Source organism: Diceros bicornis, chromosome 12 (assembly GCF_020826845.1).
Source record: "Diceros bicornis minor isolate mBicDic1 chromosome 12, mDicBic1.mat.cur, whole genome shotgun sequence".
NCBI classification, from domain to species: Eukaryota; Metazoa; Chordata; class Mammalia; order Perissodactyla; family Rhinocerotidae; genus Diceros; species Diceros bicornis.
Genome location: NC_080751.1, coordinates 37901997 through 37914909, shown reverse-complemented (window position 1 = coordinate 37914909; position 12913 = coordinate 37901997). Strand labels below are relative to the sequence as shown.

Here is a 12913-nt window from a genome sequence, read left to right as displayed (position 1 = left end):
TGGTAATCTAAAAAATATTTACCATTTGTTTCCTCTTCCATCAGTTGTTCGTGACGGTGCCCATTTTTCTACTGAAGATTTAGTGTGTTTTATTGACTTTGTTGAATTTCTTTATATATTAAGATAAGCTGTTTTGTTGGGCCCCTCTCTCCCATTGTCTTCATTTTGTTTTTTGCATTACGACATTATTTTATGGGAAATTTTCATGTAATTATGTGTTTCAGGTCTGCAACCAAAGATTCTTTAATAATCATAGACGAACTGGGAAGAGGAACCTCTACCTATGATGGATTTGGGTTAGCATGGGCTATATCAGAGTACATTGCAACAAAGATCAATGCTTTTTGCATGTTTGCAACCCATTTTCATGAACTTACTGCCTTGGCCAATCAGATACCAACTGTTAATAATCTGCATGTCACAGCATTAACTACTCAAGAGACCTTAACTATGCTTTATCAGGTGAAGAAAGGTAAGTGTATACCACTGGTGTACTGTAAATTCAGACTGTGACAATAGGAAACTTACTATTCTTGAAATCATCAGTAATTGCCTTATTCTAAGTTAGTATGAATTATTGATGTTTTTACTGAACACGTTTACCTCTTAATTCAGTTTGGAGGCAGAGACATGGACCATTATCTACATTTCTGTGTCTCGTAGTAGGACTGCTGATTCTGAAACAGTCGCAAAAAGAATTATCTATACTCTTGAATATCATTACAGAGGGATTTTCTACTACCTCCCATGGGGAGTATATTTTCTTGTCTAATTAGCTACTTGATAGTAATAATAAGTTTCTGAAGTTTCAAGGCTCTAGCTATTACTGTTTAATAAACTACTTATTGTAGTTATCTGATTGTATTTTTAAAGATGTGTTATATAAACAAGTTCATTTAAAGCTGGCGTTTACAGAAATCCTGAAATTGTTAGTAGTTATCACACGAGGAATGACTTATTTGTTGGCATTTTATTCTTTCAGGAAAGTTTGTCGTTTGTGGCTCTCACAGCTAATCAGATTACTGACTTGGTGAAATTAACATACTGTAAAGTTTTTATTACTTAAACATTTCACCAGTCATCAGAATAACTTTTTAAGATGGCTTTCTTATTTTCCATGAACACATTTTTCTGCATCAGTTGGTTGCACATTAATGAGTTTTTTTTTTTTTTTTTTTTTTTTGGTTCTTTTATCCTTTGTTACTAGTGCTTCATTGGGAATCCTTTTGAGTTACTGTGTTTGCGTTATTATTATTATTTATAGAGAATATAGATGGATACTTTTAGTTGGACCTGGCATTTAGCATGAAGTTGAGGTTTTGCTTTTAAATCTTTGTATTTTGTGTGATATAGAAATGGGTTCAGAATGTAAAAAATGAAGTATGGAGAAGATAGGACTAAGTTCATCCTGTGGATGTTTATCAAACATTTGTTTCTATTTTATTTTTATTTATTTCTCTTAGTGGTGCAAGTATCCAGCTCCAGAATGCATGGGATATATAACTAGGCTATATATAGTTGATAAATAATTGAGGCAAAAATGGAAGCTCCATGATAACTATGAGCATCATTTGTATTAAACTTTTGGAAGGAATGTCTTAAGTCAGTTTATTTTCTGCAAATGGGCATGAAGATAAGCTACCTAGTCTATAAATTTACTAGTGATTTGGGTCAAATTCTGTTTTCATTTGTTTGCAGTAGTTTAGAATCAGAATCAGATTACATAAGAATGGTAAGTAACATTTGTAAGAAAAGTATTTTAAATATTTAAATATATTTGTCCAGCCAATTTTCCAGAGTCACCATCTCTAGAAAATGATGTAGGCAGATCCAGAGGATAGACCATTCACTAATAATATGAGTATATTTTGAATTAAATGCTCCTCCTAATTAGTGACAGTTTTGCGTTGATCTCTTTTTTTCTTAATACTTGAGTTTCTCCCTTATGAAATGAGAAAACCTCAGAGAGAAATTGAGTTGATTAATTTTTCTGCAGATTCAGGTATTTGTCTAGGCCTTTGAGGATTATCTGTCAAGCTTTTCCTCTGCTATTTTTATTTTTTCTACTGCATTTGTCCAGGATAAAATACAGCACTGTGTGCCAAGTCATAATCACTTTTCACTGGAGGCTTAATTAAAATTCCTTTATCTAAGTTACTCTGAAACATTTGGCTAATGTATTTGAAATAATACAAAATTAAGTTTGCTAATGACAAGGTGAGAAGGATAAGTTCCATTTACATGAATTGCCGTCTCTTCCCACCTTGCCCCTCACACCCTCCAAATTTCTTGTAGGTATCTGTGATCAAAGTTTTGGGATTCACGTTGCAGAGCTTGCTAATTTCCCTAGGCATGTAATAGAGTGTGCTAAACAGAAAGCCCTGGAACTAGAGGAGTTTCAGAATATTGGAGAATCACAAGAATATGACGAAATGGAACCGGCAGCAAAGAGGTGCTATCTGGAAAGAGAGGTTTGTCAGATTGTTTTTGTAGTTATTTAACCTCTGTATTGTTACGTATATCGGGTCACCAAGATGAGTTACTTTTTCCTTAATGATCTAATGTGTATTCATTGATCATTCGTTATTGGCTTTCACTTCCATTTCTTTGCATGGCAAAGAATCCATCTGTATCGTTTTGATTTCTGCACTACATAAATCTGCATGATCGAAGATAGCATTTCAAGTACCATATTTAAAAAGTAGGAGGATAGGAATATTAGTGTAGGTTTAAAATAAGTAATTCAAAGGAGTTGGAGATGTCCAAGCACATCTTTGATTACTTCATAAATGAACAAATTAAGTTCAGTTAAATTGCATATTTACTTGGTGCTTAGTTAAGATGATACCAAAGAAATATAGTTTCTGTCCTCCAGTTTAGAATCTAGTTGGGGAAATAAGAATAATGAATACATAATAGAGAATAAAATGGTGTATGACAGATGTTTACTCAGGAAAGCTCTCTGGGCAGTATGTTTCAATTCTCATGGGAGAAATAGATCTTATGTTGGGCCTTCTCTGAGTGAGGGTGAAATTTAGATGTTTGCACAGAAAGATATAAGCATCTGCCGAAGTGTTTTTTAAAACTTAAAGGATTATTCTCTGTAATAATGAAAATAAAAGAATCATAATTCACTACTGGGTCCTGGCAACATTTACTATGGTATGCATTGTGACAGCTTCTTGTCACATTTTTAGCTATTACCCAGTGAATTTTGTTGTTGTTTTTACTGGAAGGATAGATGATTGTTAAATAATAGATGATGTGTTTTGTTTTTGAGTTTAAAAGGTATGGTTTTATCTGTTGTACCTTTACAAGCAGGAGAAATGTATTTTAACTGTTAATAGCTTTTAAGTATGGAAGGTTGCCATCCTGAATATGAAATGGTCTTGGTATCAGCACCACAGCTAACAGTAATTTGGGATTAGATAGGCTCTTTTATGTAATCTCTGGTTTCCAATTAGAAGAGAAGCCATGTACTTCTGATAATAGTAATTACAATGTATTTTGATAAAATTTTAAGCTAAGGGAGACAATCATAGCTATTGATATTAGTCTAGATTTTATCTTTGAGAAAAAGTATACTTGTTATTTAAAAGAGAAGTATGTCTTCTTTATCTTGTCATTTGGATATCTGCCTTTCACCTTTAAGGTATTTACTACCAACTAGCTCCCTGTGTGAAAAGCAGACTTTTTAGTTCTGCTTCATTTGCAATAATAAAATATTTACATAGTGCTAGCCCTTTGCCAGGCACTGCTCTAAGCACTTTATACATATTAACTCTCTTTAATTTTTACAACAGCCCTGTGTGGTTGGTAATATTATCCCCATGTTATGGATGAGGAATGTGGGTTAAGGAATTTGCCCATGGGTCACATGGCAAGTAATAACCATGTTCTTTAGAATGGCAATTACTGGGCAGTAAAATAAAAGAGAAACATCCTATGTGTGAGTATTAAATTTTCGGTGACCGTGCTTTACAGTATTTGTAAACCTTGAGTTCTTTTTTCCCCAGAAGACTAAGTTTATATATCAATTATAAAAGCTGAGGGATTTGGGAACCACTAAAGTATTCAGCCCCTTTGTCATTAGCAGCTGAAAATATGCTAAATATCATTTTAATGATTTGCTATGAAGAAATATGGTCAACTAAGGGCTGTGCTACATATTTCAGATAGTGCACATGTACAATTTAAAGAATGTTCTTTAAATATTGGGTGGCGTGTTTAGATTGAAATTTAGTGAAACAATTCACTACTATTTAATGTGACTTTAAAATATCTTCTCTAAAAGACTAATGGAATGTTCACATGTTTTTCAGCAAGGTGAAAAAATCATTCAAGAGTTTCTATCCAAGGTGAAGCAAGTGCCCTTTACTGAAATGTCAGAAGAAAACATCACAATGAAGTTAAAACAGCTGAAAGCTGAGGTGATAGCAAAGAATAATAGTTTTGTAAATGAAATCATTTCACGAATAAAGGTTACTGCGTGAAAAAATCCCACCAATGGAATGAATATAATCTTGATAAGCTATTGTCTGTAATACTTTTATATTGTTTTATAGTAACCTTTTTTCATAGTGTTGGCAATTGATGCTCATGGATATCAACTTAATAAAATATTTAGTAATACTTTGTTCTACTTGAGTGCATTTTCAAGATCTTTATTTTGAAAAAATGAGAGCTGTAACTGAGGAATACTTAAATGGACGTGGGCAACAGTAGGCACTATGTTGAATTTTATAAATAAAATTATGTAGTTTATGGAATTTGATATGCATTGTATTCCTTTGTAATAGATCTTCTACACGTATTTATTCCCAAATGGTATGGAAGAAACAAGTAGCCCAGAGACTTTGTAAAGGCAAAGGATCTTAAAGCTAGAAGGAATCATGGAAATCATTTTCAGTGATTGTCCACAATGTCCATCTGTTGGCAGGAGCCAGCTTGGCTGCATACACATTAGTCGAGGAACTTATTATAAATCCAGAGTCCTCGTGTGATTCTCCACCCCTTCTGCCATTCTCCCACTCCCAGTTCGTGGTGAGACTTAAAAATCTGGATTTTAACAAAATCTTTTCAGATTGGGAACCCTGATGGTCTACTTCTCTTATTTTACAGCAAAGCGATGGAGAGATTAAGAGTTAGTGGCTGCCCCTGCTGAAAATGGGGGCGGAGAAACACAGTCTTCAATAAATGGTGATGGGATGGTGGGATATCCATACAGGAACAAAATGAAATTGGATCCCTGCTCCACATCATATATAAAAGTTAACTGCAGTGACTTTTTGACCTAAATGTACAAGGCAAAACTACCAAGCTTTTAGTGTTTGGTTTTATAGTTCCATAGAAAATAATATAGGGAAATATTTTTATGAATATTTGGGAAATATGAAATCAGCTTTAGAAAAGATTTCTTAAGTCAAAAACAGCATCCATAAAGTTTGACACACTTAGCTATATTGAAATTAAAAACTTCTTTTCATTAAAAGGTATCACAAAGTGAAAAGATTAGATTCATAATGGGAGAACATATCGGTACCACATAAAATGTCAAAGGATTTACATCCAGAATATATAAAGAACTATAAAATCACTAAGAAGACAACCCACTTAAAAGACAAAGGATCTGAATAGATATTTTTCTAAGGAAGATATGCAAATGGCCAGTAAGCACATGAAAAGATGCAGGATGTCATCAGGAAAATGCATATTAAAACCACGGTGAGGGGCCAGCCCCATGGCTTAGCAGTTGGGTGCACGCGCTCTGCTACTGGAGGCCTGCCGTTCGGATCCCAGGCGCACCGACCCACCGCTTGTCCAGCCATGCTGAGGCGGCATCCCACATACAGCAACTAGAGGGATGTGCAACTATGACGTACAACTACCTACTGGGCTTTGGGGAGAAAAGGGGGAAAGAAAAGGAGGAAGATTGGTGATAGATGTTAGCTCAGGGCTGGTCTTCCTCAGCAAAAAGAGGAGGATTAGCATGGATGTTAGCTCAGGGCTGATCTTCCTCACAAATAAATAAATAAAACCACGGTGAGCTACCACTTCACACCTGTTAGGATAGCTAAAATTATGCTAAGTGAAATAAGTCAGATGGAGAAAGACATACTGTGATTTCACTCTTGGAAGATAAATACAGACACAGAGAAGAGATTGGTGGTTACCAGAGGGGAAGGAGGGTGGAGGGGAGGGCGAAAGGGGTCAAGTGGGAGATTCGCATGGTGACGGCAACTAGACATGATGAACACGATGTAGTCTAACAGAAGGCGAAATACAGTGATGCACAACTGAAATTTATGTGATGTTATGAAACAATGTTACTTCAATTTAAAAAAAGGTAAGGGGCTGGCCTGGTGGCACAAGCGGTTAAGTGCGCGCACTCAGCTGCGGTGGCCCAGGGTTCACTGGTTCGGATCCCGAGCATGCACTGACGCACCACTTGTCGGGCCATGCTGTGGCAGTGTCCCGTATAAAGTGGAGGAAGATGGGCGTGGATTTTAGCCCAGGGCCAGTCTTCCTCAGCAAAAAGAGGAGGAATGGCAGATGTTAGCTCAGGGCCAATCTTCCTCATTAAAAAAAAAGGTAAGTATTGATGAGGATGTGGAGAAATTGGAACTCATACACTACCTGTGGAATTGTAAAATGATGCAGTTGCTTTGGAAAAGTCTGGCATTTCCTCAGTTACCATATAACCCAGCATTTCCATTCCTAGGTATATATCCAAGAAAATAAACATGTCCACACAAAAACTTGCTCACAAATGTTTATAGCAGGGTCATTCATAATAGCCAAAAAGTGGAAACAACCCAAACGTCCATCAATGGATGAATGAGTGGCTATACAAAATGTGGGATATCCGGAATAAAGGAATATTATTTGCCCATAAAAGGAGTGGAAGACTGATACATGCTACAACTTGGATGAACCTTGGAAACAGTGAAGAAGCCAGTTACAAGAGCCTACGTATTAAATGGTTCCATTCATAGGAGTCCAGACTAGGGAAAGCTGTAGAAACAAAGTGGGTTAGCAGTGGCATAGGGGTTGGTGGCCAGGGAATGGGTGGCTAGGGAGGTGATAATTAAAGCGTATGGGGTTTCATTCTGAGATGAAAATGTTCTAAAACATGTTTGCCCATATCTGAATATACTAAAAACCATTGAGTCATACACTTTAAATGAGTGTATTGTATGGTATGTGAACTATAGCTCAATAAAACTTGTTTCAAAAGAAGTTAAGGGGCTGGCCCCGTGGCCTAGCGGTTAAGTGCGCGCGCTCCGCTGCTGGCGGCCTGGGTTCGGATCCGGGCGCGCATGGACGCACCGCTTCTCTGGCCACGCTGAGGCCGCGTCCCACATACAGCAACTAGATGGATGTGCAGCTATGACATACAACTATCTACTGGGGCTTTGGGGGCAAAAAGTAAATGAATAAAATCTTTAAAAAAAAAAAAAGTTCAGGCACTTTACCAAAGAGGAAATCTAAGTGGTCCATACATGTGTAAAGGTCTTTAATCACCAGTCAGAAAAATGAAAATGAAAACCATGCTGGGTTACCCTTCCCCACTCCCACCCCCTCCCCGCACCAGATTGACAATCATTTACAGTGTCACAATGCCAGTGTTGGTGAGGATGTGGGACAACGCTGCTAGTGGCAATAATTATCTAGTCAAGCTGAAAATATGCACATGACCCAGCAGTTCTGCTCCTAGGTGCATACTCTAGAGATGCTTGTATGCATTGTACATACAAGAATGCTTGTGATAGACCCAAACTGGAAACAGTAGGCCCAAATTGGAAATTGGAAACAACCCAGCTATGGAAATGAAACTACAGCTACACAAACTAACATAGAATCTTTTTTTTTTTTTATAATTTTATTTATTTCCCCCCCCCCAAAGCCCCAGTAGATAGTTGTACGTCATAGCTGCACATCCTTCTAGTTGCTGTATGTGGGACGCGGCCTCAGCCTGGCCGGAGAAGCGGTGTGTCTGTGCGCGCCCGGGATCCGAACCTGGGCCGCCAGCAGCAGAGCGCGTGCACCCAACCGCTAAGCCACGGGGCCAGCCCAACTAACATAGAATCTTAAAAGCAGTAAGCAAAAGGAATGACAGAGAAGGAATAATACAGGTTTTTCCTATTCCCATGAAGTTGAAGAACAAGTAAAATACCGTTTCATGGTGCATTCATACTTGGGGTAAGACTATCAAAAAAAACAACATGAATATTTATTTTTATTTTTTAAACAGGATCATTTATTTTTTTTTGAGGAAGATCAGCCCTGAGCTGACATCTGATGCCAATTCTCCTCTTTTTTTCTGAGGAAGACTGGCCCTGAGCTAACATCGTGCCCATCTTCCTCTACTTTATATGGGACACCGCCACTGCATGGCTCAACAAGCAGTGCATTAGTGTGCACCTGGGATCCGAACTGGCGAATCCTGGGCCGCCGCAGCGGAGCGCGCACACTTAACCGCTTGCGCCACTGGGCCGGCCCAACAAGAATATTTAAATCAGGAGACTGTCTAGGTGTGTGGGTGTGCTGATGGGGGGGGCTTCTAGTAGGCTTCTGGAACCCTCCAGCATTCTGCTTTTTGACCCGAGTGGTGGTTATGCGGGTGCTTGCTTTATAATTATTAAACTATGCAATTATGTTTTAAGCACTTAAAGTTTGGTATGAGAACAAATGAAAATTTAAGACCAATGAGCCCTTTAAAATGCTTATCTTTACTTACCATGCTCTTTTTCATTATCATTGATACTTTAGACTGAGTTACATCAGTTTTCCTTTTCCAGATACCAAAAGCTTGGGAAGAAGGCAAACTTGCAAAGGAACAACTTATTAATGTGGTAATTTTTATTAGTTTACAAAATCATTTAGTTACTTATAAGCGGAAGAATTTTTTTATATCATTCAAAAAGCAATTTTCAAATTCCAATGAAATATTTCATCCTCTGGTTAACTATGAAATAGTGTTTTTAGATGGCTGCACAAAAGCATGTCTAAAATGGAAATCAGTCCTTGATTTTAGTTGTTAGGGCTACAAGACCTGGGGGGAGGGGATGTCAATTTTAAGAAAACACGTAGTCTATCAAGCTCTGATAAATCAGGCTGCTTTCATTTCTCTAAAAGAGACTTTGTTTAGTTCTAAGATGTTCTTGAAAATGAAAAAACACATAATAGACCTGTTTAAGATGTTTCAGACTTAAGCTTTGCTTATTACATGAATAGGCTAATGAAGCAACCAGGCCTTCAATTAGAGTCTCCTTCCTTTTGGAATGGTGGATGTAAAGCAAAAGAAAAACTAATTTCTGACCCGTCAAAAGACAGTTGCATTTTAAAATTGTAATGTGGTTTGGCTTTTTTTTTTCCCACTCGGACATGAACTTGGGTAATACCAGAATAAAGCCGAATATATAAATATTATCCAAGATTTAGAACTCAACCATACTGTTATCATGAAATCTGTTGCCCACAAAACCACGTTTCTGGGAAAATACATGATTTTTTGCAGTTTTTAACAGCACTAAGAATCCATCCAAAGATGCAATTGTTTTTGTAATTAACTTGATTTTTTTTCCTTAAATTACCGTTTTGAGGGTAAAAATTGTAGCAGAACAGAAGAAAGATGTTTTAGGATAGATGTATTTAAAGAATGACTTTTTCCCCTTAAAATCTCAATGTTCCACATACTAAGCACATCCTGTTAGACTTCTTAAGTATTAAATGCATCTTCTATCCTTGGTCTTTCTGCATTTAGCTTTTTTGGAAGTTATGTTTTCACCACAGCATATGGTAGGAGCTGGTGATGCAGTATTGAGTGGCTCTTTAGGCTTGTTAGCTACATTCTGTTGATTACAATGGTGTGCAGAACAGTCAGAAGAAAAACCAGTGCCTGGTCTGAAATAAATTAAACAATGTTAATCAACTTATGGGGAAGAACAAATGAGTAAAGAGAATTTTCATATACGAAGGAAATCTCTATTATTGCCTTCCTAGGCTCAGTGTGTTTGAGGTAAGGAGATAGGGCGTGGCCAGGAAAGATGATGAAAATGCCCAGAATGATACACATATTTTTAGACTAAAACTTAAAATAGTAGCTTCTGCCCGAGGTTCTCCTTCTTCCTCTTTCCTTGATAGATAGAGCTGCTGCTCTCTTATTGTTCTGCTTCAGAATTTGCCTATCTGGTCAGTTTTCAGATGTCTGTGAACATTCTGGTACAGTGCTAGGGTATCACAGAAGAAGTTGCCCCTTGTAGACAAGGTCTCATTGCTGGTAGCAATGCTTCCTCTTCTCTGAGGAGGGAAATGGGGAGCCCTCGCTTTGCCTTTAACACAGCTGCTTCCCCACCTCCCTGGAAGCAGTGTTTCATGGTGTCAGACAACACCCAGAACACGGTCCAAATTCAATGTATGTTGGCATATTTTCGCTTTGGCTTGTGGTTTGTCCAAACAGAAGTGCCCACACACATCTTTCATACGGCTATATGGGAAATTCAGCAGTGGCATGAACAATATGGTGATGACGGGATGTTGGGCGGCCTTCACTGGATCTGATCTTATTTCTAGACTTGGTGACTAGAAGACCACACTGCTGCTGCCTTTGGTTCACCTCAAAGAGGTAAAGAGAAACTATAAACTCCCTTAGGTGGTTAAATTTAGAAGGAAGGAAAGTTCTGTCACTGGACAATTTCTTATTAGTTCTAACAAAAGAACAATGGCAATGAATACCTTGGTGTTCAGAATCAGCAGGTAAACACAACCAAAGCAATTAACTGTATTATCACACTATTAGTACTGGGTTTATTTCCTAGAATTTTGTTGACACTTATCAGTTATAATTAGCAGTCAGTTTAATTTTATGAATAATCATGAATGGAGATAGCTTAAAACCAAATTAAGTATAGTTAAATCTAAGACAATGCAACTATTTTCAGTTCAGCCGCTAATGTGAAATTTTAATATGCATTGTCCATCCAGCAAGATGTATTGTATCCATTTTTTTCTTCATATAATGATCAGGACTTTGTATATATTATTAAATCTAGTGTGATGTTTGTTGCTCAACATTTTCTGGCTCAGCCAAATCAATCATGAAAATGACTTTCCACATTGAATCGTTAATATTACAATGTGGATGAACAATTTGGCAACATTAAAATACTTTCTGAGTATCTGAAAAGGACAAGGTTCTGTGCTGGGCTCCTCAAAGCTCCTCCTCCTATACAATCCTAAAAGGTAGGCACTTCTGTTACCTGCGATTCACAGATGAGAATGCCTAGGCTCAGAGGGTCGGTACTTTGCCCACCACACAGCCAGTAAGAAGCAGAGCCAGGATGTGAAAGCCAGCAATGAGTCTCCAAAATCTGTACTTTTTTTTCTTTCCATTTAGAAGCTTAAAATATAGTTAGGAATCTGAGATGTACACGAGTGATAAATTTAATCTTTCTAAATATTATTTAGTGTCAAAATGAGTGGTGTAGGCAATGCAACAGGAGTTAGGGAAAATGGAGCGAGGTGTTGTGCAGGTGTTAAGAAGTATTTCTAATTCTGTTGTGGAAGCTGCTATGTGGACACAGCAGGAGGCATCCACCTGGGGTCATGCTGGTTCCTGGCTACTGCAAAGCTGCTGTCGGGGCTTATTAACCCAAAGGAACCTGAGCAGCTAAGAAGCTGCATTCTTTCAGAAGCTCACCAGTTACCAAAAGCTGACATCTAATTAAGTGATTGCATGGTACCCTGTTGGAGAAAAAATTTTGTTTAAATGAGAAGAGAGATGGTCACTAGAAGCTTGCAAAATGGGGAGATGGAATTAAATGTCAGCAGTGTTTGGAGCAAGACACTGAAGCTGGTGCGCTCAAATGTTCTGACCACTTGACTTGGAGGTTATGTATGTTCTGTCTTAAGGCAGGAATGTTTTGTCTAGCCTGAGGAACAACTCTGAGGTTCTCTCCGTCACTCTGCTCTGAATATGTGCTTAGTGAGTAAACTGATGACTGAGGCTGTGCAGGGCAGGACACATGGTTGAGTTGAAGTGAGTGGCCCATGGTGTATCCAGGAGGCTGTTTGAGTTGGGTTAGTCCTTGCTTCACCACTCAGCTGTGTGGCTTGAAACTGCACCTCCTTTGGTTTTTTCCTCTTCTGTAATTTAAGGGAGTTGGATTATCCGAGTTCTCAAATGCCACACCTTCAGGGTTAGGCAGGTGCGGGTACACAGAACAGTGGCGTTAAGGTGAACACCCCAACCTAAAAGCATTCAAAAGTTTAAAAACATTGCTGGACGAGAAAATGTCCGCAGGTCTGATTCTGTCCAAGGGCTACCAGTTTGTGTCCTCTGGGGCAGTCTCTAATATTTCATGATTATACGAAATGATTTTCTCATACATGCTAAAAAAGACCTCCAGCCTCTGTTAAGTTAGTCTACACCAGCTTCCAAATAGCCCCCCTTGAGGTGGCCCCAGGCCCCATCCCTCCCCCTTTAGGTCCATGTTAATAATCTAGCTCAGGGCCGGCCCGTGGCTTAGCGGTTAAGTGCACGTGCTCAGCTGCAGGGGGCCTGGGTTGGGATCCCGGGTGCGCACCAACGCACCAATTCTCCCATCACGCTGAGGTCGCGTCCCACCAGCAACTAGAAGGATGTGCAGCTATGACATACAACTATCTACTGGGGCTTTGGAGGAAAAATAAATAAATAAAATTATAAAAAAGAAATTAATCTAGCTCATAATTCTCTAATCAGCAACAGAGCATTTTGCTGCCTGTGTGTGTGTGTGTGTGTGTGGAAGATCAGCCCTGAGCTAACATCCGTGCTAATCCTCCTCGTTTTTGCTGAGGAAGACCGGCTCTGAGCTAACATCTATTGCCAATCCTCCTCCTTTTTTTTCCCCAAAGCCCCAGTAGATAGTTG

The 12913-nt window shown here is 38.4% G+C and overlaps 1 protein-coding gene across 1 annotated transcript in view; it reads left to right on the top strand.

The window, feature by feature from the left end:
• MSH2 (mutS homolog 2) overlaps positions 1-4769 on the top strand; it is a 71617-nt gene extending 66848 nt beyond the window's left edge. The window contains exons 14-16 of the mRNA XM_058551290.1: positions 225-472; positions 2296-2471; positions 4323-4769. Coding sequence (XP_058407273.1) covers positions 225-472; positions 2296-2471; positions 4323-4493 — 595 coding nt within the window. The 3' untranslated portion in view covers positions 4494-4769. The remainder of the gene's footprint in view (positions 1-224; positions 473-2295; positions 2472-4322) is intronic.
• The last annotated feature ends 8144 nt before the right edge of the window (positions 4770-12913 follow it).